Below are 26,557 nucleotides of genomic sequence, written 5' to 3'. Positions count from 1 at the left end.
CTATGCAACTTGTAGGCTCTAAGAGTTTCTAAGAACACCATGTCAGGAAACTGAATTGCTTCCATTTGAATTATCCTAGAAAGATTCTGAAGATTGTCTGACAGGATAAGGTCCTGGACAACAAGGTTTTTCTTGAGCTGAAGTGCCAAACATTCAAACTCTACTACAGAGGACACAATCCTGATGGGCTGGCCATGTTGTTTGAATGCCCAACATCCATTTGCTTAAAAGACTGTTATATGAAGAACTCACAAAGCAGGCATTCTGCAAAGCAGAATTGCAGCAGTTCAAAAGAAGCGTGAGGTGCCCAAGTTTAGAATTATCTGCCCTCCACTTGTTCATGTGGACCAGCCTATGGTAGAGCATTCTGAGCTTGTCTTGGTCTGATCAATCACAATCAAACACACTGTACTTTCTTCCAACATAGTGAAGCCATTTTAGTCCTTTTTAAAAAATGAAAGAATGACCAATGACTTGCTAAAGATCACACAGTATGTGACTGAGGCATTATTTAAACACAAGTCTCCCTGGCTTCCAGGTTGGTTATCCACTACCCCATATTGCCTCTAATTGAAAAAATAATAATAATAATTATACGATAGACACCAAAACTGAATACTGTGAAATTATGATGGCCCCAAAGGACAAGAAATAGAATGTTTCCTACACTGTCCCATATCGTCCTTGTACACAAAAGTAGATATCTAGGAATATGGATTGCTACGTACAATATTCGAGTTTGGCTATTTTCATTTTCTTTAACTCTGCCTTTGAATGAATGGTTCTCTGTGAGGAGCAGGTAAGATATACTAGAAAATACAGATGATATAAAAATATATACATATTTACATACACATATGTGTGTATATATATATATATATATGTACAATGCATTGTGCATACAAGTACATATTTACACATATATACATGTACTATATACATACATATGCACAAATAAATATGTATACATATATTTATATATGTAGATATATAGATATATATATATAATATGTGCTCACATATGGTATATACATATACATTTACACTGTGTGTGTATGTGTGTGTGTATGTGTGTGTATGTGTGTGTGTGTGTGTGTGTGTGTAGTCCTGTCATAGCCATTGGGAGCAGGAATTCTAACAATGTCCTTGGACATAGTTCACTGTTTTTCCTTCAGTTATAATTATTCCTAATAGGAATTAAGGTTTAACTCCCCTGGGCCTCAGTTTTCTCATCTGTAAAATTGGAGAGAAATGGAATATTTATTATGATTAACTTTTATTTATTTATTATTTAATATCCCTTCCAGCTTGAAATCTCATTCCCTTTTAACTTGAGATTAAGTCCTATCAATGTTTGCTCATATATGAAATATGTTAAAGGCAAGCCAAGGAATGTCCCTTGCTTTCCACTGCAGCATTTCAGCTTCCACTTTTACAGTGTCACCCAACAACCTCGATGCTATCATTATAATAAATCCACTTCTCCAGTTTGCATACAGACTCTGTTGATCGTTTTTATTGTACTTATTTTTTTATGTTTGTTACAAAAAGGTAAGGAAAGAGGGAGGGACATATTTGGAAAAAAGGACAAAGGTTTTTTTTTGTTTTGTTTTTTTGTTTTTTTTAAGATAGAAATAAGACATTTTAAATAATAACATTGGATAAATACATAGCAGTCATACAGATCTCCTTCATGAAAGTTCTTTGATTGTTCACAGTAACTTAGAGAGAACTTCTATTGCTCCAAGGATACTTAGGCACAACTGATGTCCTGAATGACCCTAACATTCTAGTATGTCTTCTAGTATAGAAAAAGTCAAAGAGGCTGACTGTCTTCACCCTAAAAATCAGTCCAGCCAAGGTCAAAGAAGTTGATCGCCAGAATGTCCATAGGATGGTGTGTTAGTTGGGCACAGTTACTTGCAAAGATTTCCACAGGGACTCAAAATCCACATTGGCAAAGGGTTTACCTAAACCTGCTTCAGAGATCCCTGAATTTTTTAAGTGTATTTATTTATGAGGTAGTGTTGATGACATTGTATAAGCAGAAATAAATTGGTTTGGTTTTCAGATAATATTAATTATCTAATTGAAATCAGAAGAATTCCTACTTATTTTGATTCTGGGTAGCAAATTTATTGCAGGGAGAGCTAGGTAGTGCAATGTATAGAGAACTAGGCTTAGAATCAGGAAAACATCTTCAGGAGTATGACCCTGGGGAAGTCACTTAAGTCCATTTACCTCAGTTTCCCAATCTATAAAATGACAGGGAAGGAAATGGCGAGCCATTACAGTATCTTTGTCAAGAAAACCCCAAAATGGTGTGCCAGAGATGATTTAACATGATTTAAATAACTAAACAATGCCAACAAAGTAAAAATCATTTCATATGACTAGAGATTCTGGCTCCTTGAAACATATGGCACATGTGTATATTCTTCACATTCTTGTTCCATCAAAAATGATTTCACTCTATACAGTTTTTCCTAAAGGAAAAAGAGCTTTCATGCTAAGCATATTGGAAATTATGTTATATGATCATGCAACTGTGTAAAGTTTGGTCATCTCTCAGTTATAATCCTTCTCTGGGAGGAAGTTTCTTTTCTGTAAAATCTTTTCCCTGTTCAGGCGCCAAATTGTGAGGGTCCGAGCTAGCTGCTCTGAAGGCTCAGAATAAGTCCTTGCTCCACGTTGGGCACCAAACATAAAGTTCTGTCATCTCTCAGTTATAATCCTTCTCTCGGAGGAGGTTTCTTTTCTGTAAAACCGTTTCCTCTGTAATCAGGTTTCTTGGGAGGCTTCTGGAACCTCCAGCCAGAGTGAAGGTGGAATCTCGAATCCTCTTCTTCCTGAATCCTGGCTCCAAAGTGTCCTTGAGTTTCCCTGAACTTCTCCTGGGAAGTCTTGTTCTTCTCCCAGTCTAGACTCTCCTTCCAGACTGCTGTCTAAACTCAATCTCCCAGTCTAGACTGATTCCTTGCCCAACTGCCCTCCTCTTTTATCCTAGCAGAGATTGGGCTAGTGAGAACTCCCAGGAGTTTGTGGGAACTCCTACAGCCAATGAATTTGCTTCTTTAAAGGTGTAAACTCCTTTAAATATGCAAACTCTTTTTCAGAAGTCTAAAGGTGTAAACTCCTAAAGGTGTGAACTCTGAGCTAGAGAATTGTTTAGACAACCTGAGTTATCACCTTGTAATCCTAACACAACTGGAACACTATAACCTATGAAACACTTAGAAAGTCTGTAAGGGACAATGGTGAGATAAGAGGTAGCTATAAGCAGCCATGACATATAATCAATGAGGTTTTCTGAAGAAGTATAAGATCCAAGGATGTCATCATGGGAGTATATACCAGAAAGAAAAGGTGGATAAATCACTTGTTGAGGTCACATGTTGATGTCAAAGATAGGCAGAATGTTTTGTTGATATCTTCAGAAGTGGAAAAATCAAAGATGGTTCCAAGTATAAGACATATTTTTTGTGTCAAATTTTTGGAACACCATTGTCAAGAGCAACATCAAACAGGCAGATATGGAGGGATCACATTCTGTTTCACCTTACATCACTGGGAGGGATTCCAAAACTCATGAGATCATAAATCCACTGCAGAACTGAAGTTGAGGAATATGAGAAACAAGATCAAAAGATCCCTGGATCACAGAAAGCTCAGCAACACCATGGGAATCATCTTGAAGGAGCCAACTGGTTGACTCGCCTGTTTCCTTGCCAGTTTCAGTAATGCAGCTAAGCACAGGTTGGAGAATACTTCCAGTGTCAGTACAAAAAAAAAAGGTTATCATACAGCTTCTGTCCTTTGATGTTCAATGGAAAGTTTGTTTGAGAACCTCCCGCAGCAGATCTTTGGAGTCAACCAAGTGGTGGCCTGTTAAGAAATGACAAGGGTAAATTTTCTGAGCACTGTTTTTGTTGTTGTTGTTGTTGTTGTAGTAGTTGTTGTTGTTGCTATTTTGGTTTTTATGAAAGTTCATGAAAATAAATTTAATTCTATAAGCCCTTCCTAGCTTTCATAGGCTCAGAATCATAATTTCATTTGGATTTGAGAGTGGACAATTGCAGAAGCAGAACTTTGCCCTTACAGATTTAGCAAAAAAACACTATAGCTGAACTCTGCCATTTATAGAGGATTGTTTTGTGAAGGACCTTGCAAAAGCTACTCCATTGCCTTTTTTTTTTTTTTTTTTTGTAAAATGAAGAATTTAGAAGTTATCTCTATGCATAATCTTGAACCATATCTAAGACTAGATCTAAATCTTATGATAAAGAAAGATCTGAATTCAAATCCTTGCTCCACTATTTTCTCTGTGTGTGACTGAAGCACCTCATGCCTCTTGACTATTCCTTATATAATAAATTCATAGAGAGTTGGAAGGAATCTCAGAGACAATCTGGTCCAAGCTCATTATTTTATAGGAAGGGAAACAAAGGCTTGCAAAAGAGAATTGATATGCTCAAAGTCACATAGGTAGTAAGCATTAGAGGTGGGATACTGCCCAAGTCTACAAAGATATATGCTTTTTCTGTTCTACCATACCATCTCTTCCAGATGTGACTTTTCTAATCTGAATGTCTCAGGATTATAAATCTGTAGCTGAAAATAACATTAGAAATAGATTAAGGGACCAGCATAAAATAATGGATAGGTCCCTGAAATTGAAAATTTAAAAATCCTGGGTTCATATCCTGTCTAGTCCATCCTGGGCAAGTCATGTAAATGTGTGCCTCAGTTTCCAATTCTACAAAATTCTATATAATAGCACCTGAGGATCAGATGACATAGTGTATGTAAAGCATTTTGTAAACTTAAAATGCATAAAATGTTACTTTTATCATCATCATCAATGCTTTGTTTATAAGTCCTTTAGCTGTCCCCTGGGCTTGAATCTCCTCCAGGGATCTAACTATCTAGCACATCTGACACAGCTGTCATCTACCTATCTGTGTGATCTTAGCTCCACAGTGAGAACGGGTGTTAAGGACCATGACTAAGTGCACCGTAAAGGGCAGGTCAGTTCTCTGAGAGCCTCCACAGCTGTGAACATCTGAAGGAGTTACAAAGCAGCCTTTACTGACACAGGTGTTGCTTTCGGACTGTGAAAATAAATTGGATAAAGAGGTAAGAGGAGAGAGGACAGACAATAGCAACTGCCTCTCAGTGGAGAGGTCAGAGAACAGCAACTGCCTCTCAGTCTCCTTGAATCACCATCATCCTTGCACAAGAAGAGAGGAAAAGGTCTACCAAAGGTAAAGAAAAGTTATATATTGTGTTCCCAACAAACAGGTATGAAGACCTTTCACAATCGCTGAAAATTGTATAACATTGTAACTGCACAAAGCAATAGACATGTTACTTTATTTTACTTAACAATAAAATTGGCTTTGCTTTAAAATATATCTTACTCTTTGATTTATTAAATGTATTGAAAATATATGCAAACAGAAGGGAAAGGAAGCAGTCTTATTATTCCCATTTTACAGATTAGTAATGAGAGACAGACAGAGGCAGACAGACAGACACAGGACACAGACACAGACACAGACACACAGAGACACAGAGACACAGAGACAGACACAGACACAGACACAGACACAGACACACAGAGACACAGAGACACAGAGACAGACACAGAGACAGACACAGAGACACAGACACAGAGACAGACACAGAGACACAGACACAGAGACAGACACAGAGACAGACACAGACACAGACACAGACACAGAGACAGACACAGACACAGAGACACAGAGACACAGAGACACAGAGACACAGAGACAGACACAGAGACAGACACAGAGACAGACACAGAGACAGACACAGAGACAGACACACAGACACAGACACAGACACACAGACACAGACACAGACACACAGACACAGACACAGAGACACAGACACAGACACAGAGACACAGACACAGAGACACAGACACAGAGACACAGACACAGAGACACAGACACAGAGACACAGACACAGAGACACAGACACAGAGACACAGACACAGAGACACAGACACAGACACACAGACACAGACACAGAGACACAGACACAGACACAGACACAGACACAGACACAGACACAGACACAGACACAGACACAGAGACACTAATCTGTAATATCAGGTTCATGTGACTATTTAGTGTCTGAGGCAGGATCAGAATGCAAGTCTTCCCATTTCCAAAAGCAGAATAGTTCTAGTCCCTGAAATTCCAGCCCACCATTTCTCCCCAAACGTACTAGCCACCATGTGTACAAAGCAGCCCTCTGAGTGAGTTATTTTCATATTTACCAATATCAGAGCTTCACCCACTTGACAGGCACCCATTTTTTGTTTCCATAAACAGTAATAACAGAGTCCCAGGAGAAAAGCAGTGAAGATCACAAAAGAGAAGGCGATGAAGAAGACCTTATATCCATCTGCAAGGCAAGATCATCAGGAAGTGAGGCTACATGGTTAGGGCGCTCAGCGTAGCGTCTGGCACATAGTAGGAGTTTAATAATGCTTATTGACTGACTGACTTCATAGCCTAGGATCATAGAGGAAATGTTATCTCTAATCATAGATCTAACTCTGGAAGGCAATAAAGAGTCCACAATCCGATTCCCTCATTTTACAGGTGAGGAAACTGAGGTCCAGTGAAAGAAACATGGGATCACAGATCTAGCAAAATCTAGTCTAATGTCTTCATTTTACAGATGAGAAAACTGTGCTCAAGCAGATGGAGAGTATGTATTTCTAGACCTATCAAGGACCACCTATCTAGCCATCTATCCTTCTTGTGTGACACATCGATAAACTGAGGTTCAGAGAGTCACTGTCTTATCCCAGGTCACACATACAGTATATTATAGAAATGAAATTTGAATGCAGATGCTCTAAATTCAAACTCATTAAATGTTCCACTGTACCACAATGTCAGACTCTGTGTCTATGTAATTATTAGAAATATTAAGAATATTTAATGAAGTTAATAGAAAAGATTGTGGGACAAAAAGGTTAAAAGAGATCACCTAATTCCTTTAGTGCTCACCCCTTCCTTTTATTTTTATTTTTTTTTTTTGAGGCTGGGGTTAAGTGACTTGCCCAGGGTCACACAGCTAGGAAGTGTTAAGTGTCTGAGACCAGATTTGAACTCTGGTCCTCCTGAATTCAAGGCTGGTGCTCTATCCATTGCGCTATCTAGCTGTCCCCCCAACCCCTTCCTTTTAACAAAAAGGGAAACTGAGTTCCATAAAAAAATTATATGGAAATATAGCTTGCTCAGAGTTAGTAAACAGCAAAGTCCCAATTAAAATTCTAGGTTTCTGACTTCCAATTTAGGCCTTTTAAGTTTCACTAGACTTAGTTTCACTAAGATGAGACTGTGTGCTATGGCTTTTGTGAGGGAAGAGTTAAGAGGCAATGGTTCAGTGTACAATGGAATAAAGAGACTTGGGATTTTAATCCCAGCCATCTCTTACTATCTGTGTAAATTTGGTCAGGTCATAACTTCTCTGGACCTCAATACTTCATCTATAAAATGATAGGGTTAGACTCAATGGCTTCTAAGATTCATTCTAGCTACTCAGTCAGTGATCTCCAACTTGGGTTGCAGTCATGATTTACCCTCCATGTAACTTTATATATTCTTGTGTACTTTACACCTCTCTGAGACAATTAGAATGATGACAATGATTCCTATCTAGATGATGTCAAAGGAATATAATGAGAGAACTTATAAAATGGAAGAAAGCAGGAGATAAAACTGTTTAAAATAAATTTTGCTAAGAAATATACATATATGTATGTATATATTACATTCTATAATTAGTTACATATGATATATTTTATTTTATATTAATATTAAAGTCCAAATTCATTTCTCTTCCAATAAAACTATGCTGTTTTTCTTTTGGTAAACAACAGCTGGTAGTTTTATTAAATTATCATTTATATTTACAAGATTCTAAGTCAAATTAGGTATTTGTTTCAGTTCCTTATGAAACTAGAAACAGAATAGATAGGTATGGTTGAAAAAGGGAAGTCGAGACGTGAGATTGAGTTGGCACTGAGGGTAACTAGAAGGTCACGGTGTCACAAAAGCAAAAGATTTCAGTTTTGGAAGGGGCCTTAGCATTCACTGAGTCCATTTAAAATATTCTCTAGTACCCTACTCTTGGAAATCTAGCATTTGCATTGAAGATTTTGATACAATATCACGGCACAGTCCAGTCCACTTCTGATTAGCTCAAATTATTGAATTATTCCCCTTCCGCCAAGCATTCATTTCTCTCTTTTTTAACCACTTTTCCTGGCCTCTCTGGGACCAGATAAATCATAATTAAATCTCTTTTTCTTCTGCCTGAAAGCTCTTAAGGAATTTGAATAAATATATTCCATTCCCTTCTCTCCCTACCCCTATCTCTTCAGTTTTCTGTTTTTCAATTATTCCTCCATTTCCTCACCAAATTCTCACAAAACATGGACCCAGGACCTAAGTGAAACAAGAGAAAGAGCCAAAGGATCTGAATTGAATTTCCTCTCTTCCACTGGTTTAATGTCTGGGCTAGCTTTTTGGAGTTCCTTGGGACCAGCCTTAATCTTAGTTCAGGAGGCAGGAGAGCCACCAGGAGGCTGGTCAAAAATGGAATATACCTCTTCCCTTTTTTCTTTGCCCTTATATACCCTATTACAATTATATCATTACAGCATACTACATATGTGTGAACTAGAGAACCATTACATCACCATACTAAGTATGAAGTATATATGTGATCGAGAGAACCATGTCTCATCTTTGTATGTTCATGTCTAGTCCTTGAAGGCAGAGACTAATTCAGTAGCATTATTGTGTCCCCTGTGCTTAGCATAATGACTGGGGCACAATAGTTACTTAATGCTGTTTCCAATGATAAAATGTAAGTTCTTTGGAAGCAAGAAATGATTTTATTTTTGTCATTGTCTTCCGAGAACCAATCTTAGGATCTGGGATAGGAGAGGTATGAATAAGTACTTGTTGATAGTTTGTGCGGATCAGTACATGGTCTGGGATGGCAACATCGTGAGATGGAAAGACACCATCATGGGACATAGTATATAAAGACTTGGGTTCAAATCTTGACACAGTTACTTGCTACTTGTATGACCTTGATCAAATCCTTTTTTTTCCCCCTGGACTGCACTTATATTTAAATAGCCATTTTTTGGGTTATTCTTTCTAGCTCAAAATCCATTTTTCTTCTATGTGACATAAACAATCTCTCCTCTCCCCCTTGGAGATAATTTCCATGTCCTCCTTCACCTCCACCAATAGCCCCCACTTACCAGTAGGTCTATGGAACGGATGCTCCAATTTAATACTTGTATTGAGAATCGGGTGGCGAATCACACACATTATTGGCCAATGCTGGGGGACCTGGGCAGGGATGTAGGTGAAGTTGCTGATGACAGTTACAGTCTTGTTAGGATGCCAAACATAGGTCAGTTGCGGCATGACCACTAAGCCATCCGGCAGGTCCCAAGTGATCTCAGGTGCTGGTTTTGCCATCAGCTGGCAGCTCACTGCCAGTCTTTCCTCTTCTCCCATGGTCAGCAACTGGGCATCCACCTTGGGTTTTGATATAGCTGTTGGTTTAATAGGAGAGTCCCTAGTTAAAAGTCCTGAGAAGCAGCCAAGATAAGGGAACAAAGTCTTAGTCTCACCCTCTACCCCCACCCCCATGAAACCATTCTATTAGCCCTGGGACTCAACCACAATAGTTAAAATCTTGAATTTATACCAAGTAAGGATCAGCTGAAAAAGTCAGAATTTTCAGCTCAGAGAAAAGACTTAGGGTAGGAACACATGACAGCCATGTTTCAACATTTGAAGGGCAGTCATGTGGAAGAGTTAGACTTTTTCAACTTAGATCCAGAAGTTGGGATCAGGGCCAGTGGTAGGTGGGGAAAGGGTTTAGTTATGAAGAGGCAAATTTAGACTTGAAATCAGAAAACAAAAGAAAGATTCCCTAACAATTAAAGCTATCTAAAAGTACAAGGGGAGCCCTTGGAGGTGGGAGTTCACTCTAATGGAGGTCTCTGAGCAAAGACTGGACGACCATTTGTTGGCTTTGGTCCTGGAGATTTTAATTCATACAAAGGTTTAGAATAGATGGTTTCTGATCCCCTTTCCAACTCTATAGTATCCTAATGTTCTCTCTCCCCAGGGCCTTCTATCATACATGCCCAGAACGAAGCCTAGGTCAAGCTTCCATGGGCTTTCAAAGATGCCAGTTGAGCATGCCCCAGGGGGAAAGGGCAGGGACACTACATCAGAAATTATGTCTTCTTGTGGTTATAAAAGGGAGTGTTTTGTCGAATCATGAAACAGAGGTGAACTCCATCCCCTTGGCATGCCCATGCAGACTTTTTGGTATTTCCTTAAAATTACAACAAATTTTACCAACTGTGGCTTAGTGAAGAGAATGCTATAGTTGGAGTCAGAAAGAATTTGAATCCTTCTCCCTGATCCTTACTAGCTATGAGACCGTAGGAAAGCTTTTTTTTTTTTTAAACCTCCTTTGTCCACAATTTCCTCATCTATTAAAAGAAGTTTGTAATATGACCTCTTTCTATCTTCCCAGTATTTTTTTTTTACATTCTTCTGCTCCCACAGCCTACCATCAAGTTATCCAGGAATCTTGGTCTTCTTGCTATTTCACACACCCAACAAAACATCTCCCACATCTGGGCCTTTGCAATGGCTGTTCCCTATCAAGCTTTCTCTCCTTACTATATCCTTTTAGCTTCCTTGACTTCCCTCAATGTTCAGGAAGCCTTTTCCAGTCTTGCAACTGCTACTAGTTCCCTCTCTGAAATTACATTCCATCTACTCTGTAAACATCTTTTTAAAAAAACTTTGTTATTTCCATTTTAACTCGATCTTTAGAATGTGAGCTCCTTGAGGGTAGGGGCCATGTTTTGTCTCTTTATATCTACAGTCTTCAACAACTAGAAAGCACTTCAAAATGCTTCTTTACTGATTGAATGGGCTAGGAAGTCTCTGAGGACCTTAGTGTCTTTTTGAATATTCCTGTCCTAAGATATATTTCTTCTGGTGAGCTCCTTGGACCCTAAGTGGCTGCCCCAGCAATAGGACACTAGTAAAATCAACTTTGCGTGTATGTGTGGATGTGTGTGTGTGTGTGTGTGTATGTGTGTGTGTATGTGTATGTGTGCGTGTGCGCGTGTGCGCGTGTGCGCGTGTGCGCGTGTGCGCGTGTGCGCGTGTGCGCGTGTGTGCGTGTGTGCGTGTGCGCGTGTGTGCGTGTGTGCGTGTGTGCGTGTGTGCGTGTGTGCGTGTGTACGTGTGTACGTGTGTACGTGTGTACGTGTGTGTGTATGCGTATGTATATGTGTGTGTATGTGTATGTGTGTGTATGTGTGTGTGTGTGTATGTGTGTGTGTGTGTGTGTGTGTGTATGTGTGGTTGTTAGTGTGTGTGTGTGTGTGGTGTTTTTATGTGCCAGATGCCTTCTTTTTGGAACTAGATTGGGAGTTCTATGATGGTTGAAAATGAGTGCTATTCTTCCTTGTCTCTATCTTGGGGCCAAATGCAGCGCGATTATTCTTGTGGGCACCTAGAGAACTGGTTCCCTAAGAAACGCTAGGAGAGACTAGTTTTGGGAACACTATGCTAAATAATGACAAGATGGACAAAGAGTTCTTTCTCTATTTCCTCTAGTAAAACATTTTATCATAATGACCTTTGAAAAAATGGCTTGGGAATCCTCCTCCTTCAAATGAGTTAGGAATCAATGGAGCAAAGCTATTTCCTAAGCTTAGCCAGTAATGGGATTAAAAAGATGGCCAAGAGTGAGCTATATATCCTCTTTGAGGATCCATTAACTTGTATGTTACACCAAGAATGAAGTAACTAGTTTATATGTATAACTTCAAAGAATTACATTAATATATGACTTCTTGTAAATAGGAATTATTCTATTCTTTGTATTTATTTGTGTACCCAATTTAGAACTTAGAACCACACCTGGTACATAGTAGGTATGCAATAAATATATATTGATGGGTCTGTAACAGATTCTCATTTTTGGTAAGAACCTTGGAGATCACTGGAACAAGAAGCCTTTCTGCAACTCTGCTTGGCGATATTGAATTTGGGGGATTCTGGTACTTCCCAAAGCAGCCCAATCCCCTTTGGAACTCTTCTAATGGTCAAATCTGTCATTACATCTAGAAAACCTATTTCTTTATTAGATATACCCACTGGCTCCCAGTTCTGCCCTCTGGATCCCAGCAGTTGAATCTTCTTCCAAGGACAGCCAGGCAAATACTTGAAGAAAGTAATCAGGCTTGACCTCCTCATCCCCGTAGGTCTTTGCTCCTCCAACATAAAGATCCCCTTTGCACATAAAGCACTCTGATTCTGTTATTCTCAGGAACTCCCCTTATCTCCCAGATGATACTTGGTATTTCCCTCCCTTCCACACCAGAAGAAACCGTTGCTTACCACCTCCTACCCCTATTCATCCCCCCTTACTTCTTTGGGAGGATGGAGGATTCTGCTGATTATTATGGCTTGAGTTAGAGAGGAAAAAAAGCAAGCATAAAATCTTCAATGACCCCATTCTATGGTTGGATGGTACAACCTAGACTTCATGTCATAATAATAATAATAGCTAATAGTCATATAACACTTTCAGATTTAAAATGTATTTTCTCTCCTACAATCACCTGAGGTAATTAATTATTATTATAAGTATGTGTCATTATTCCTATTTCACAGAAAACCCTAAGGTTCAGAAAAAAAAAAAAAAATGCCCAGGGTCACATACTATTTAAATACCTGAATTGAATTTCTGATGATTTAATTAGCAAATTTAGTTGTATTTTAAGTATACTCTACTTGACTATATGTTGGTTCTCTTAGAAAATGGGAGCTGCCTACGGGCATCAGCACTTTTGGTTTTACATCTTTAAAGCATTTTGATTTTACATTACTATTTTGATTTTATATTTTTAAGTTATTTTGGTTTTACATTTTTAATCTATTTTGGTTTTACACTTTTAAATTATTTTGGTTTTACAATTTTAAATTCTTTGCATTTTACCTTAGCAATGCACTTCGGGCACACACAGAAAGTGCAGCTAAGTGACACAATGACTAACTTTTGTCTGACTTTTGTTGATCTTTTTGACAACAACTTTGTTTCCACTGTGATGTGGAAAGGCCTGGATGGCATTTGGAAAGGCCCAAGTTGGGCCCCGGGGACATTCCTTCCTAGGTGCAGATCTAGCAACAGAGTTCATCCCCACCAGAGACATTTGTAACCTGGGGATCCAAGAGAAGGACATGACAGATGTCCGCAGCCCTTCAGACGCTGATGGCAGCAATGTCCCTCCTGACCATGACACCAGAGACATCAGACACAGTTCCAGTGTTGCAGCTGAAATGGACTGTTTTGGGTGATATGCAATATAAAGACTGTAAATGGACAATGGGCCTGCTTGCTTCTCCCATGGCTACTTGACATATGGTGGCCTGGGGAGAGGCTTTGCCCTATGCTTTCTATTGAAGGACTATGCTTTTAAATTAGTGGGTGAAAAACCAACACACCCACCTGCCGTTGTTATTGAGACAATGTTACTGGACATGACTTTGCTTATGTGCACCTGTGAAACTAGAATTGCTCTAGGATTGTGAAAAGTACAATAGAGAAGTGTGACAAGCTAGAATTGTTCTATAATTGCGAAAAGTGCAATAGAGAATTGTGAGAAACTAGAATTGCTCTAGGATTGTGACAAGTGCAACAGAGAATTGTAAGAAACTAGAATTGGTCTAGAATTGTGAAAAATGTAACTAGAATTGTGACAACCTACCTCACTGATATTTAATTGTTAACTAGAATTGTGATGTTTTACCTTGTTGACTTCCCACCTCAGTGTTGACATCCTACCTCATTGGCATCCAGCCTCTTTGGCATATTATCTCAAGTATGACTTTGATGAATGGGTTGAACACTTGGGCTACTGTTGAGCCTGGTTCTCATTGTCATACTTCTGTTTACTGATCTGCTGCTTTGGACCTCCTTGGGCATAACACTATCATCTCATGGATCAAGTGAACTATAGCTGGTGCTAAAAGTTTAGCTTGATGAGATGTGCGGTTCCCGCAAAACAAGAGAAGGGAATTGTAAGGGCCCTTTAAATGGGTGGACACAGTGCATCGGGAGATTGAGGCCCAGAAGTAATTTCTGTGGATATTAGGACTGCCTTGTAGGTGGGATCTTGGCCACGATGAGATAGCTTCGTAATGGGTGACTCTCTCGCTGATTGGCTGTGTGTGTGACCTCACAGGCCCTTTATAAGCCCACTGCAGGCAGCAGTCATTCTCTTTAACCTGGCCTTCTTCACCCTGGCTCCCTAGCCTGGATGGCCAAGCCAAGATGGATAGCCAAAAGAGGTAAGGATTTTGGTAGTGAATACATGGGTCTTCTGACCAGGTGTTCACTCAGGAACCAACAAGTCAGGGCATCAGTCAGGGCATTATGTGAGTAGGTATAATAAAGGCTTTTAAGATTACACGTGGCTGTTCTTGAGTGCACTACCTGTTAGTAAACTATAGATTTAAGAGATTGTGGCCAGAGACCTTTGAAGGCCTCAGAGGAGGTGAGCCGGGTAGAGTTCACACTGCAAAGGTCAGTGGTCAAAGGTACTCTGCTGGGCCTAGGACAGACTAGTAATTGTAACTGCCAGGAGAGCAGGTTACAAATGGCAGGTGTTCACTACCAAAATCCTTACCTCTTTTGGCTATCCAGCTTGGCTTGGCCACCCAGGCTAGGAAGCCAGGGTGAAGAGCGCCAGGTTAAAGAGAATGACTGCTGCCTTCAGTGGGCTTATAAAGGGCCTGTGAGGTCACACACACAGCCAATCAGCGAGAGAGTCACCCATTACGAAGCTATCTCATTGTGGCCAAGATCCCACCTACAAGGCAGTCCTAATATCCACAGAAATTACTTCTGGGCCTCAATCTCCCGATGCACTGTGTCCACCCATTTAAAGGGCCCTTACAAAATCCTTCTCAGATAACTGCTTGCTGTTTGACCTGGGCAAGTCATTGAATTTCTTTAAACCTCATTTTTCTTCTCTGTAAAATGAAGATAATATTAACTATCTCCCAGAGCTATTATGTGAAGATAATGATACAATAATTGTAAAGTGTTTATCACAGCGTTTGGCACATAGGAAGTGCTATAGAAAAATTACTGTCACTATCACTGCTACAAATTAATATTCAGAGATTTATAGTGACCTACCAGGATCACCAAGTTAATTAATGCTATAACCAGACTAGAAGGCAATTGTTTTCCCTTTTACCCAGTGCTCTTTCTATATCATAATGCCTCTCTGGTAGGGACTTCCCTTCCCAAGACCTTGCCTGTCTCGACCTCCACCTTCTCCTTTCCACTTTCCTCAGTCAGCATCTTTTCTCTGTAGCAATTCAGTGATTTCCCATCAAAACACATACTAGGTCAGCTGTTTAAAGTACAAACAATAATTTACTGTAATGGGTGGAGATCTCAGGGTCCCAATTATAAAGTCAAGGGAAGTGACTAGTGTAAGGTCAAGCAGCTGGTCGGTGGTACCTCTAGAATTAGAATCCAGCTCTGCCGACTCTTAAGCCAAGTGCTTACAAATCTCTTTCTTATGTCTTCCACTTCCTAATAGTTTCTTTTTTCTCCGATGACAATACATAGCTTCTTTGGCCAAAGGAGATACGCAGAGTTAAATAGAATCAGGGGGACCATAGACAGACCTAGGTGACATCTCAAACCTCAGAGGTCACTTCTTTGATATAGATAAGGAAACTAAATCCAAGAGAGGCTAAGGCACCTAGATATCTTCTGAGTCAGTGCTCATTCTATTGTAGTATGCTCATTATTTGGTCCAATACTCCCAGTCACCCAAGTCCATAATCTTAATGTCATCCTTGACTATTCTGTCTCATTCCCATAATCCAATATATTGCCAATTCTTGTCATTTTTCCACAAAATTCTTGACATATATGTTGTTCCCCCACACACACTCATATGCAATCATCTCTCTACTTCAGGCTCTCCATCAGTGGAAAGAGAAAGCAAGGCAAGATTATAATCTCTCTTCCATCCAGCAAGATTCTTGAGGGCAGGGATTATTTTCATTCTTTTTTGTACCCTCGGGTGTCTAGCACAGTGTCTGGCACATAGTAAGTTCTTTATAAGTACTTGTTAATTGATCAATCACATCTGGCATTCATATAGTGATTTGAAGTTTGCAAAACACTTTTTATAGAGGGTCTTCTTTGAATCTCACAAGAGTCCTTTGAGGCAGATACTATGGAGAGCTTTGTTCCCATTTTACTTATATGGGTTCAGAGAGATTACCGACTTACCTAGATTCATAAAGCTTAGTTAGTCTAAAAGCTGTTAAGAGAACTATATCTTCCCAAACTATCTTTTCACATCACCTCACCAATGAAAATCTTTTTTCAAAGGTGGAACAACTATGGGGCTCTGACAAATAGACCCCATATTTTTTGTGCATGTTCTCTTCTTATTCATACTAATCTAAATGCTAAATCTGTACCATTTTTTAAAGTCATTTTCCCTCTTTGCCAGGAAACCATATTTTTTTTGGTTCCATTCTTTGAATTGAAAACCATTCTTTGAAATCACAAAAATGACAAGAATTGGTAATTGATTGGATTATGGGAGTGAGGCAGAATAGTCAAGGATGACATTAAGGTTGTGGATTGGGTGACTGGGAATATGGCGGGACTGGGACCAAATTATGAGCATACTACAGTAGAATGAGCACCGACTCAGAAGATATCATCTAGGTGCCTTAGCCTCTCTTGGCTTTAGTTTCCTTATCTATACTAAAGAATTGAGACCTAGGAGAGATATTAAAGCCATCTGGTTAAACTCATATATGGAAGGAATACATGCTATAAACATATCTCTAATGTCTTTGTATCAGACAATGGTGAATCTTCCCCAGGATCTTATTAATACCTCTGCATCTCTGCAAGGCACATATTTGAAATCTGTTCCCTTAAAATCCATTTAAAAGTTCAATACCTTAGGTAAACTTTCATGAAAAATAAACTAGAAACAGGAAATGGAAACTCTACAGTTCTTCTGGACATAAACAAATTTATTTCGGAAGCTACGGAAGAATCAAATAATTCTAAGAAAAAACAAATATGAAATTGTCTCTGTCCTTAAGAAAGCCACCTTCTCTTTAGGACTATAATATGAGTGTAGATCTGAGAAGAAATAGGGAAGCTTTCAGCCTCAAAAGGGAACAGGAATGTGATGCAACGAGAAGAGATAACCTATCGTCTAAGAAATTCAGCTTAGGTTGGGGTCTGTCACTTTTTATCTTTGTGGCTTTACAAGAACTTCTCTAGGCCTCATGAAAATGAGAAGTTGGATTACATATCTCTCAGCCCCTTTCCTATTTTAAAGCTATAAGTCTGACATCCTGGAATTAGATGGGCTCTTAAGGTCTTTCCCATGATAAAAATAAGATCCCATATCACCAATGATTTTCTTGCAAGAAGAAATCCCAATCTGAGCAAAAATGCAGAGTGACACATCCTCCTCCTCTGGAGCCCTGCACATGTTTTCTTGTCCTCTGGGATCATGAGACCTTGATCTTATGGTCTGTGGTGATCATGCATGTGTGGGAGAAAGAGCATGAATCACTCAACTATTGGGCAATGTGCACAAAAACATGAGATTAGACAAGTCATTGTAAACATTATCAAGAGGAATGGGATCTGAATGTCACCATGAAGTCCTCTGATAGAGTGCTTCCTCTTTCAAAATAATCTCTGAATTATATATAGAGATATACGTGCAAATATGCACAGATCCATGGAATATAAAATAAATAAAATAATTAACCTATAGATAAAGTTCTATCTATAGATATACCCACATATGTGTATAGAGGAATTAATGGGGGTAAATATATTTGAGTTTTCCAAAAATTTCATGTAGTTTTAAGCTAATAAAGCTTTTAAAACTATTAAGCTTGAAAAGCTTAGAACTTCCTTAACTCCAAGAACTTCATGTAAATATGTTTATGTAGATATATATCTACTTATCCATCTATCTGATTATCTGTCTGTCTACCCATCCATCCATCTCTATCTATTCCATCTATCTACCCATCCATCCATCTATCCATCTCTATCTATTCCATCTATCTACCCATCCATCCATCCATCTATCTCTGTCTGTTCTGTCTTCTAATAGACTCCCTAAGAATAAGGACAGTTTTTGTTGTGTTGTTTTTTATCATTCATTTGTTTTGTATTATATTATTTTTATGTCCAGCATCAAGGGTCAGCACCAGATACTTAACAGGGTTAAGATAGGTATTGGTTGATTAATTAGCTCATGTTGTTCAGTCCTGTTTCTGACCAGTTCAGAGGTAGATTCAAATGTTCCTTCTTATCCTCAGTGGCTATGTGACTCTGGAGAAATAATTAACCTCTCTATGGCTCAGTTCCCCTCATCACTAAAAGGAGGAGAGTAATATTTGAAGGGAACACTATATAAAAGCTGGTGATTTGCTCCCTTGCTAGTAATAAAGCTGTTTTTCTTTCAATGAGTCCCTCTTATGGCCTCTAATGTCCACTACTTTATTGTCAAGTCAAAAATGTGTAGGATAAAGTGGCAGGGGAAAATCATTTTATAATGGTGGTGATGATGATGATGATGATGAAGATACCAGGTGAAATTTATATAGTGCTTTATGGTTTACAAAATGTTTTCTGTAAAATTGTTTCATTTTAGCTTCAGACCAATTGCAGGATAGTGGGGCGGGACTAAGTATAACTATCCTCACTTAACAGATGAGGAAACTGAGGCCCAGAGAAGTTAAATTTGTGAGAAGAGAGATTGACCCTGATTCTCTGTTTAGCACTATTTTTTGCACTCTACTGCTCCTATTTTACCCCAGTCCTTGCCTTTCCTTTTCTTCTTCCCTCACTTCAAGCCTTTCAGACTTTTGATAGTATCTCCCCTCTCTGAAATCCCCCTCCACTGAACATTTCCCTCTGGGTTATGGTCACCAAGGGTTCTTGTTACTGGAAAGATATCGGTTAAGCTTTCTTTTCCCTCTTTGCGTCCTACATACATTAAGGAAGCTGGTTGGGTATCAAGTCAAGATTTTTAAATTTTATTTTCAGTTTGAAATAACAAAGAAGCCAAAATAATAGCTTTTCTCTCAAGAAATTTCCCTAATTCTCTTCCCCAATAGTTGATGACAAGATCTTCTCCACAGAAAAAGGTCACTATGAGTCAGTTTCTTTGGGTCCTGACAGTAACTACTATTTTAATCACATTATTTGCTGACACAACTCAGTAATCTGAGTAGAGAAAAATCAGGATAAAGAACTATGGGAAGTAACTTTCCATGTCAGCTTGATTTACTTCAATTGTTCATAGAGTTTCATAGAGGTTAATTGACTTATTCATTATCAAACAAGTCATAAACAAAAAAAGGCATTCTTGTACCTTCTGTGTCTTGACTTCCTCAACTATGACACAGAATGCTGTCATATATTTGAGGTACATTTTAGTCATATATTTCCTTATACATCCCCAAATCTTCCCCAAATAAACATTTTGATTTTCACACATGTCAGAGGCTGGTCTTATAAATCAAAGTTATGACTTCTGCAGACCTACTAAGAGTAGATAATGCATATAGATTTATTCCCACTCGTTATGCCTTCTGCTGTCACAGGTTTTACAAAAGGAGAGCCATTATAGCAGCTAATTTTTCTATAGTGTTCTAAGGTTTGCATATTTTGTCATACTTGTCCAGTTGATTTGTGTCTGCCTCTTTGTAAAGATACCTGAGTGGTTTGCCATTTCTTTCTCTAGTTTTTTTTTTTTTTTTTTTTAACAGAAGAGGAAACTGAGGCAAATGAAATGAAATGATTTGCCCAGTGCTTGAGTTTAGATTTTAACTCAGATCTTCCTGACTCCAGGACTAGGACTCTAATCTCTGTAATATCCACCTGCCCTGGAGTTCACATTGCAAGAGAATCCAGGTCTTCTTGCTTTTTTCAATGCTGTGTCCCCATTGCCCTGAACTACTTCCCATATTTTGCAAATAGAGAAGTGAACATCCTAAGAAAAACAAAGAGCAATGTAAGGCAAGCAAAATTAACTCCTTCCATAGACCTACTTCAAATCTTGATCATTTCTAAGTCTGGGGAGTACAAATCAATGAGGTGTGCAGAGAAGGGGAGTGCATTTTGTAAAGCAGAGTACAAGGAGAAACGGCAAGGTTGAAATGTTCTGATTTGGGGAAACACTCTCTTTACCTGTGTTACATTTTATTATTTTCATTTGATAAAAGCAAGGGGCCTCATTCATGGAGTATTTTCATAGAGTTATTATTGCACAAGGATCACAAGTCTCAAGGGCCATGGGGAAGCTTTCTGATAGGGTGAGGCGAGTTGTAGAAGAAGCTAACCAGCTTCTTGCCTGCCTAGGTCCACAAATTTAAGAAAAATCTCTTTTTTTTCCTTTTTTTTTGGGGGGGGGAGGCAGGTCTTTAATGAAGATGATATCATTCTCATTGTTTTCATATTCCCCCTTTTTTTTGTAATTTGTACAGATACTTGACTAGTTCAAACCCTCAGCATTGATCCCCTAGACTATTTTTTTTTTTTTACAAATATGTTACTTTCTTTGTGCTAAGTGTTTTCCAATTATTATTTCACTTGATCTTACTCCTGGTAAGGAGATATTTTTGTTACACCCCCAATTTGACAGATAGCTAATGTAAAAAAGAAAAGCAGATTTTTGAAGTGATAACAATTCCATCCATCTTCTAATTGATCTCCCTTGTTTGTAATGCCTTCCCTACTCACTTGCCTCTCTTAGAACCTCCAATTTCCATCAAGTCAGAGAACAAATTTCTCTTCCTCAAACCTATGAATTGTGAATGTTCACTCAAATTATTTTGCATTTATTGAGCTTATATAAATGTGTCGTGTGTATGTATTTATGTATGTGCATGCATGTGAATGTGTGTGTATATGTATATATGTATGTGTAAAAATATAAAGCATTTTTCTGTGGACATGGTCCATTTCCCTGAACTTTCCTCAGATCCTCATTCTAAGAGAGAAGTTGATATTAATCAATTAATAGATTCACCATCTAGATGATAATAAAATATTCCTAAAACACTATTCTGACCATGTCACTCCTCTGCTCAAAAATCTTCTGTGGCTCTTTATTGCCTTGATGATCAAATGGCATTTCAAAAAAATATTGGAATTCAAAACTAAAAACCTGGATTCAAATCTTGACTTCACCACTTATTACCTATATCATGCTTACTGTTCAAGAAACTTCAGTTCTCTGGGTTTTGGTTTTCTCCTGGCCCTAAAAGGCCTTGCAAGCCCCTTCCCCTTTCTAGATCTTAAGAATGCAGCAAGCCCCAAAATGAATAAACAAATACACAGTGAAATAAATAAGAAATAGCAAAATAATTAAAAAGAGGCTAAGTCAACAACATAGGTAACCGAAATTAAACAGCAAGCAAGTAAGCAAAATAGTAAATAAGTAAGTTTAAAAAAACAATAAAAATGAGTAAATAAGTAAACAAAGAAATGAAAGGGTGGATAGATAAATGAATAAATGATGGATACATAGATAAATGGTAGATAAGTAGATCATAATAGATGATAAATGGGTAGATATATAAGTAGATATAGAGAGATACTAGATGGATGGATGGATGGATAAATAGAAAGAGTAAAAACTGGATGTGAGAAAAAGAATGTAAATTGGAGAGTTAGCTTCCCTCTAACCTAGACATTGTCTAGTCATATGCCCTTGACTACTGGCATTCTCCCTACTTGGATTGAATCAAAATAGAATTTTTTATAGAGAAAATTGACTCAAATTTGTAAGAATACAAGCCATTCTGCAGGTGATAAATGGTCAAGGGACATGAACAGACAATTTTCAGATGTAGTAAAGACATTTCTAGTCATATGAAAAAATGCTCCAAATCATTATTGATTAGAGAAATGCAAATTAAGACAACATTGAGGTACCACTACATATCTCTCAAATTGGCTAAACTGACTAGAAAAGATGATGGTAAATGTTGGAGGAGTTTTGGAAAAACTGGGATATTAATACATTGTTTGTGGAATTGTGAACTGATTCAACCATTCTGGAGAACAATTTGGAACTATGTCCAAAGGGCGATCAAACTGCATACTCTTTGATCCAGCAGTGTCTTTACTGGGATGATATCCCAAAGAGACCTTAAATGAGGGAAAGGGACCCTTATGTGCAAAAATGTTTGTGGCAGTGAAACTGGAAACTGAGTAGACGCCCATCAGTTGGGGAATGGCTGAATAAATTATGGTATATGTATTTATGGAATATTATTGTTCTATAAGAAACAATCAACAGGAAGATTACAGAGAGGCCTGGAGAAAATTACATAACTTATGCTAAGTAAAGTGAATAAAACCAGGAGAACATTGTATGTGGCAACAACAAGATTTGTAATAATCAACTGTTATGACAATACTGTATGAGGATGTATTCTGATGGAAGTGGAAATCTTCAACATAAAGAAGATCCAACTCACTTCCAGTTGATCAATGATGGGCAGAAATAACTACACCCAGAGAAGGAACACTGGGAATTGAATGTAAATGTTAACACTACTGTCTATCTACCCAGGTTACTTATACCTTCGGAAGCTAATAATTAATGTGCAACAAGAAAATGGTATTTACACACATATATTGTATCTAGGTTATATTGTAACACATGTAAAATGTATGGGATTACCTGCCATGGGGGGAGGGAGTGGATGGAGGGAGGGGATAATTTGGAAAAATGAATAAAAAAAATAATCAACTGTTATGAACTTGACTTCATCAATGGCGTGATTCAAGCCAATTCCAATAGATTTGTGAATGAGAGAGCCATCTGCATCCAGAGGGAGGACTATGGGAATCGAGTATGGATCCCAACCTAGTATTTTCATCTTTTTGTTGTTTGCTTGCTTTTTTCCCCCTCATCTTTTATATTTTTCATGCAGCATAATAAATTGGAAATATATTTATAAGAATTGTACAAGTTTTGACCTATATCATGTTACTTTCTGTCTAGGAGAGGAATGGAAGGAAGAACGGGAAAAATTTGGAACCCAATGTTTTACAACAGAGAATGTTGAAAACTAACTTTGCATGTATTTTGGAAATAAAAGGCTAGTATTAAAAATAAAATTTTAAAAATTATGGACTTTTTCACCAACAAAGAATGTTATCAGCCATCTAGTCCAAATCATACAGTAATATATCCAACAAGAGGTTGTCTGGTCCCTGTTTAAAAACAGCAAAGGAACTGCTTCCCAACAAAAGAACTCATCCACTTTTCTATAATTCTCATTGTTAGATTGAATTTCCCACTCCTTGTCCTTAGATCCACCTTAAGCCCTTTAAAACCTGCAATTTCTGCTCCTGTTCCTTCCCTATGGAGCCAAACTAATCAAGTCAAGTCTCTCCTCCAAGCATCAGTCTTTCAGCCCCTGAAAATGGGCTGTCCCTGCCCCTTATATACACTGTCTCCCTTTTCCCCTACTTTTGGATTAAATATCTGCTTTTCTTTCAAGCAGTTCTCACAGGCAACAACCAGAAGCATATTTTATCCTTCTAATTGTTTTTTTTTTCCTGAGTATCCTTCAATATCTCATTGTATTTCTTAAAATTTTAGCTTCTGGAACTGTATATGATTCTCTTGATGAGGTCTGACCAGTGCAAAATACAACAGGGCTATACAAAGCACTTTGGCACAGTTCCTGGTGTGGAATAGACATTTAATAAAAACTTGTTTACTTGAAACCTAATTTATGGAAGCAATGGCTCTCACGAGAGCCTAAGATTGAATTAGTTGTTTTGCTTGCTTGTTTGTTTTCCTTAATGATTGTTGAGTCTGTCCTAACGTCATTGCCTGACATTTTGTTCTAATGTTATTGCCTGACATTTTGTTCTCTTTGGGAAAACAAATCCTATAAGAATAGTCCATCTGTCCAGGGTCCCAATTGAATGACTTACCATAAACACTCAAACACATTCTGCCCACGACGGGTCCTATGGGGAAGATATTGAAAATGCATCTGTAGCATCCTTCATCTTTTAAGGAGACCAACTCAAGCGTGATAGCTGAGGAGTTCAAATCACTTTGGGTCACTCGGACATGGTCATGGTAGGATCCAAGTAATCTGGGGCCATGATTGGAACTGTATGTGGCTATATTATCTGTTGTTTGACCTTCTTTCTGCCATGTGACTTGGAGAACCTCCTTCTCAGTAGACAGTTGACAACGCAAAGTCACATTCTCTCCAACAATGCTGGTCACGTCTGTCTCATGAATCACCCTTGGCATTCCTGAAGATAAAGGGAACATAGAAAGAGCTCACAATCACATTGTGTTTCACAAAGTCCTTCCCTGCCACAAACTTGTCAAAAGGTTAGTTGTGTAAATTAGCCTGCCAATTTTATAGAAGAAGAACTAAAGGAAGTATGGCCAGTGAAAAGAAGACTTGATTTTTTGACCTTGAGGCTCTGGATTTAAATTCTTTTTCTTCCACTTATTATCTCATAAACTTGAGCAAATTGCTTAATTTCTCTGATCCTGTTTCCTCCTTTGTAAAAATTACTCCAGTGACCCCTTAAATATCCTTCCTGCTCTAACTCTGCAATCAATGAAATTAAATTTATTGACCAAGGTCATTCCATTGTTGTATCATAAATAGAAGTCAGACAACTTCCAACTTTAATCCAAGTGGTGCTTTTTTCCCCATTACAACATAAAGTCTCATCTATCACCATCCTTGATCCTCTTATTTTTAGTTTCCAAACTTCCATTTTCCATGTTGCTCCATGTTCCCTAAACTCCCTTCCCCAACCATCCCCAATTACCAATTCTTGCCTTCTGAAGGCTTTTCTTAGAACTATCTTGAAAAGCCTCAGTGATGAGAAGAATGAACTAAGGGCTTGATCCCCAAGTCCTTTTGTCAATTCTAATAACAACCTATAATTAACATAATAATAAAATAATACTATAATACTGCTTACTATTTATAATATATAAACTGATAAATATTGTGATGATATATCAATCAATAATCATCCATTAAGCATATTAAATGTCAGACACTGTGCTGGGTTCTGGAGAAAAAAAAAAAAAAAAAAAGAGAATGAAACTACACCAACCTTCATTTAATTGACATTCAAGGACAGATGGCAGATATACACGTAAACACATATAAAATATGTATTCACAAAATATACACAGAATGAATACAAGGCAGAATCTTATCCTTCAAAGCCATCATCCACCAAAAGAAGGTTTGTCCCAAATTCAACTCTCAGGGCACTTAAAAAAATCCATCAGCTTAAAAAATCAGTGCCTAAACAATGTGAACCAATGCTCTTCCCCCAAGCTCCATTTCTCCCTCCCTCCTTCCTACTAATTTTCTTTTCATCATTTGACCATACCAGCAACCATGCTCCTGGAGACAGAAAGCACCACACACACTGTCAGCAACATCATGGTTATGAAACCAAAAGAAATTTTCAGACAAATGAAGCATTTTGTTCTGCACTTCTCCCTTTTATGATGTGTGGTCTTGTGATTGGCTGGGGAATTCCCAAAGTAGTGAGATATCGTATTTGGGTGACTGACAATGTTTCTTGGATTTTCACAGAAGTTTACCACCTATATGACTTATAACAAGCCAATTCACCTTAGAATGAAGGAATGAAATGAAAATGAAAGAATCCCTAAGGCCATCCTGAGCTGTAAATCTATGATTCCATGATATTAAAAGCAGCTGTCATCATTACAGCTCCAGCCAGAAATTTAGAGAAACCAAGACTGAGATCACCCCCCAAAATTCTTACCTTTGATACCAAATTGTTCTTGAAATGGTCTTCTATTGATAGGGAGTGTAACCTGAGAATACCAGACAGGTATTAGAGGTAGGCGGAGGGTAAGAGAAAAGGACAGACACCAAATTCTCTTTTCTACTAGAAAAGTTCATTTATAGTTTTTTTTTTTTTTTTGATGACATGCAAATGCATATAATCTAGTTTGAAATCTGGAACTGCTAGGCTACCTTACTTCATTTTCCTCCCATTGGTTCACTTGATATTCTTAACCTTTTGTTCTTCAGATGAATGTTATTTTTTCTAGCTTGATAAAATAATTCTTTAATATTTTTGATTAACATAGCACTGAATAAACAAATTAGCTTAGTTAGAATTGTCAGTTTTATTATATTGGCTTGGTCTACCCATGAACAGTTAATATATCTCCAGTTGTTTAGATGTGTCATGTGGGATGAAGCCAAAGCACTACTTAAGGGAAATTTTATTTCTCTAAATACTTGTGTTAATAAAATGGAGAAAGAACAAACCAGTGAATTGGAACAGCAATTAAAAAAAATAG

The 26,557-nt window shown here is 38.1% G+C and overlaps 1 protein-coding gene across 1 annotated transcript; it reads right to left on the bottom strand.

Moving 5' to 3' along the window:
* Positions 1 to 1,498: 1,498 nt before the first annotated feature.
* On the bottom strand, positions 1,499 to 25,679 carry LOC141553949 (OX-2 membrane glycoprotein-like). Its single transcript, XM_074285422.1, has 5 exons — positions 25,606 to 25,679; positions 24,160 to 24,492; positions 9,326 to 9,625; positions 6,311 to 6,438; positions 1,499 to 3,885 (listed from the first exon to the last, which is right to left on the bottom strand). Exons 1-5 carry the CDS (start codon positions 25,658 to 25,660, stop codon positions 3,799 to 3,801), a joined length of 903 nt encoding a protein of 300 aa, XP_074141523.1. The 5' UTR covers positions 25,661 to 25,679; the 3' UTR covers positions 1,499 to 3,798.
* Between the last annotated feature and the right edge of the window lie 878 nt (positions 25,680 to 26,557).

This window comes from Sminthopsis crassicaudata, chromosome 2 (genome assembly GCF_048593235.1).
Source record: "Sminthopsis crassicaudata isolate SCR6 chromosome 2, ASM4859323v1, whole genome shotgun sequence".
Taxonomy (NCBI): Eukaryota; Metazoa; Chordata; class Mammalia; order Dasyuromorphia; family Dasyuridae; genus Sminthopsis; species Sminthopsis crassicaudata.
This window is presented reverse-complemented; position numbering and strand designations above follow the sequence as displayed.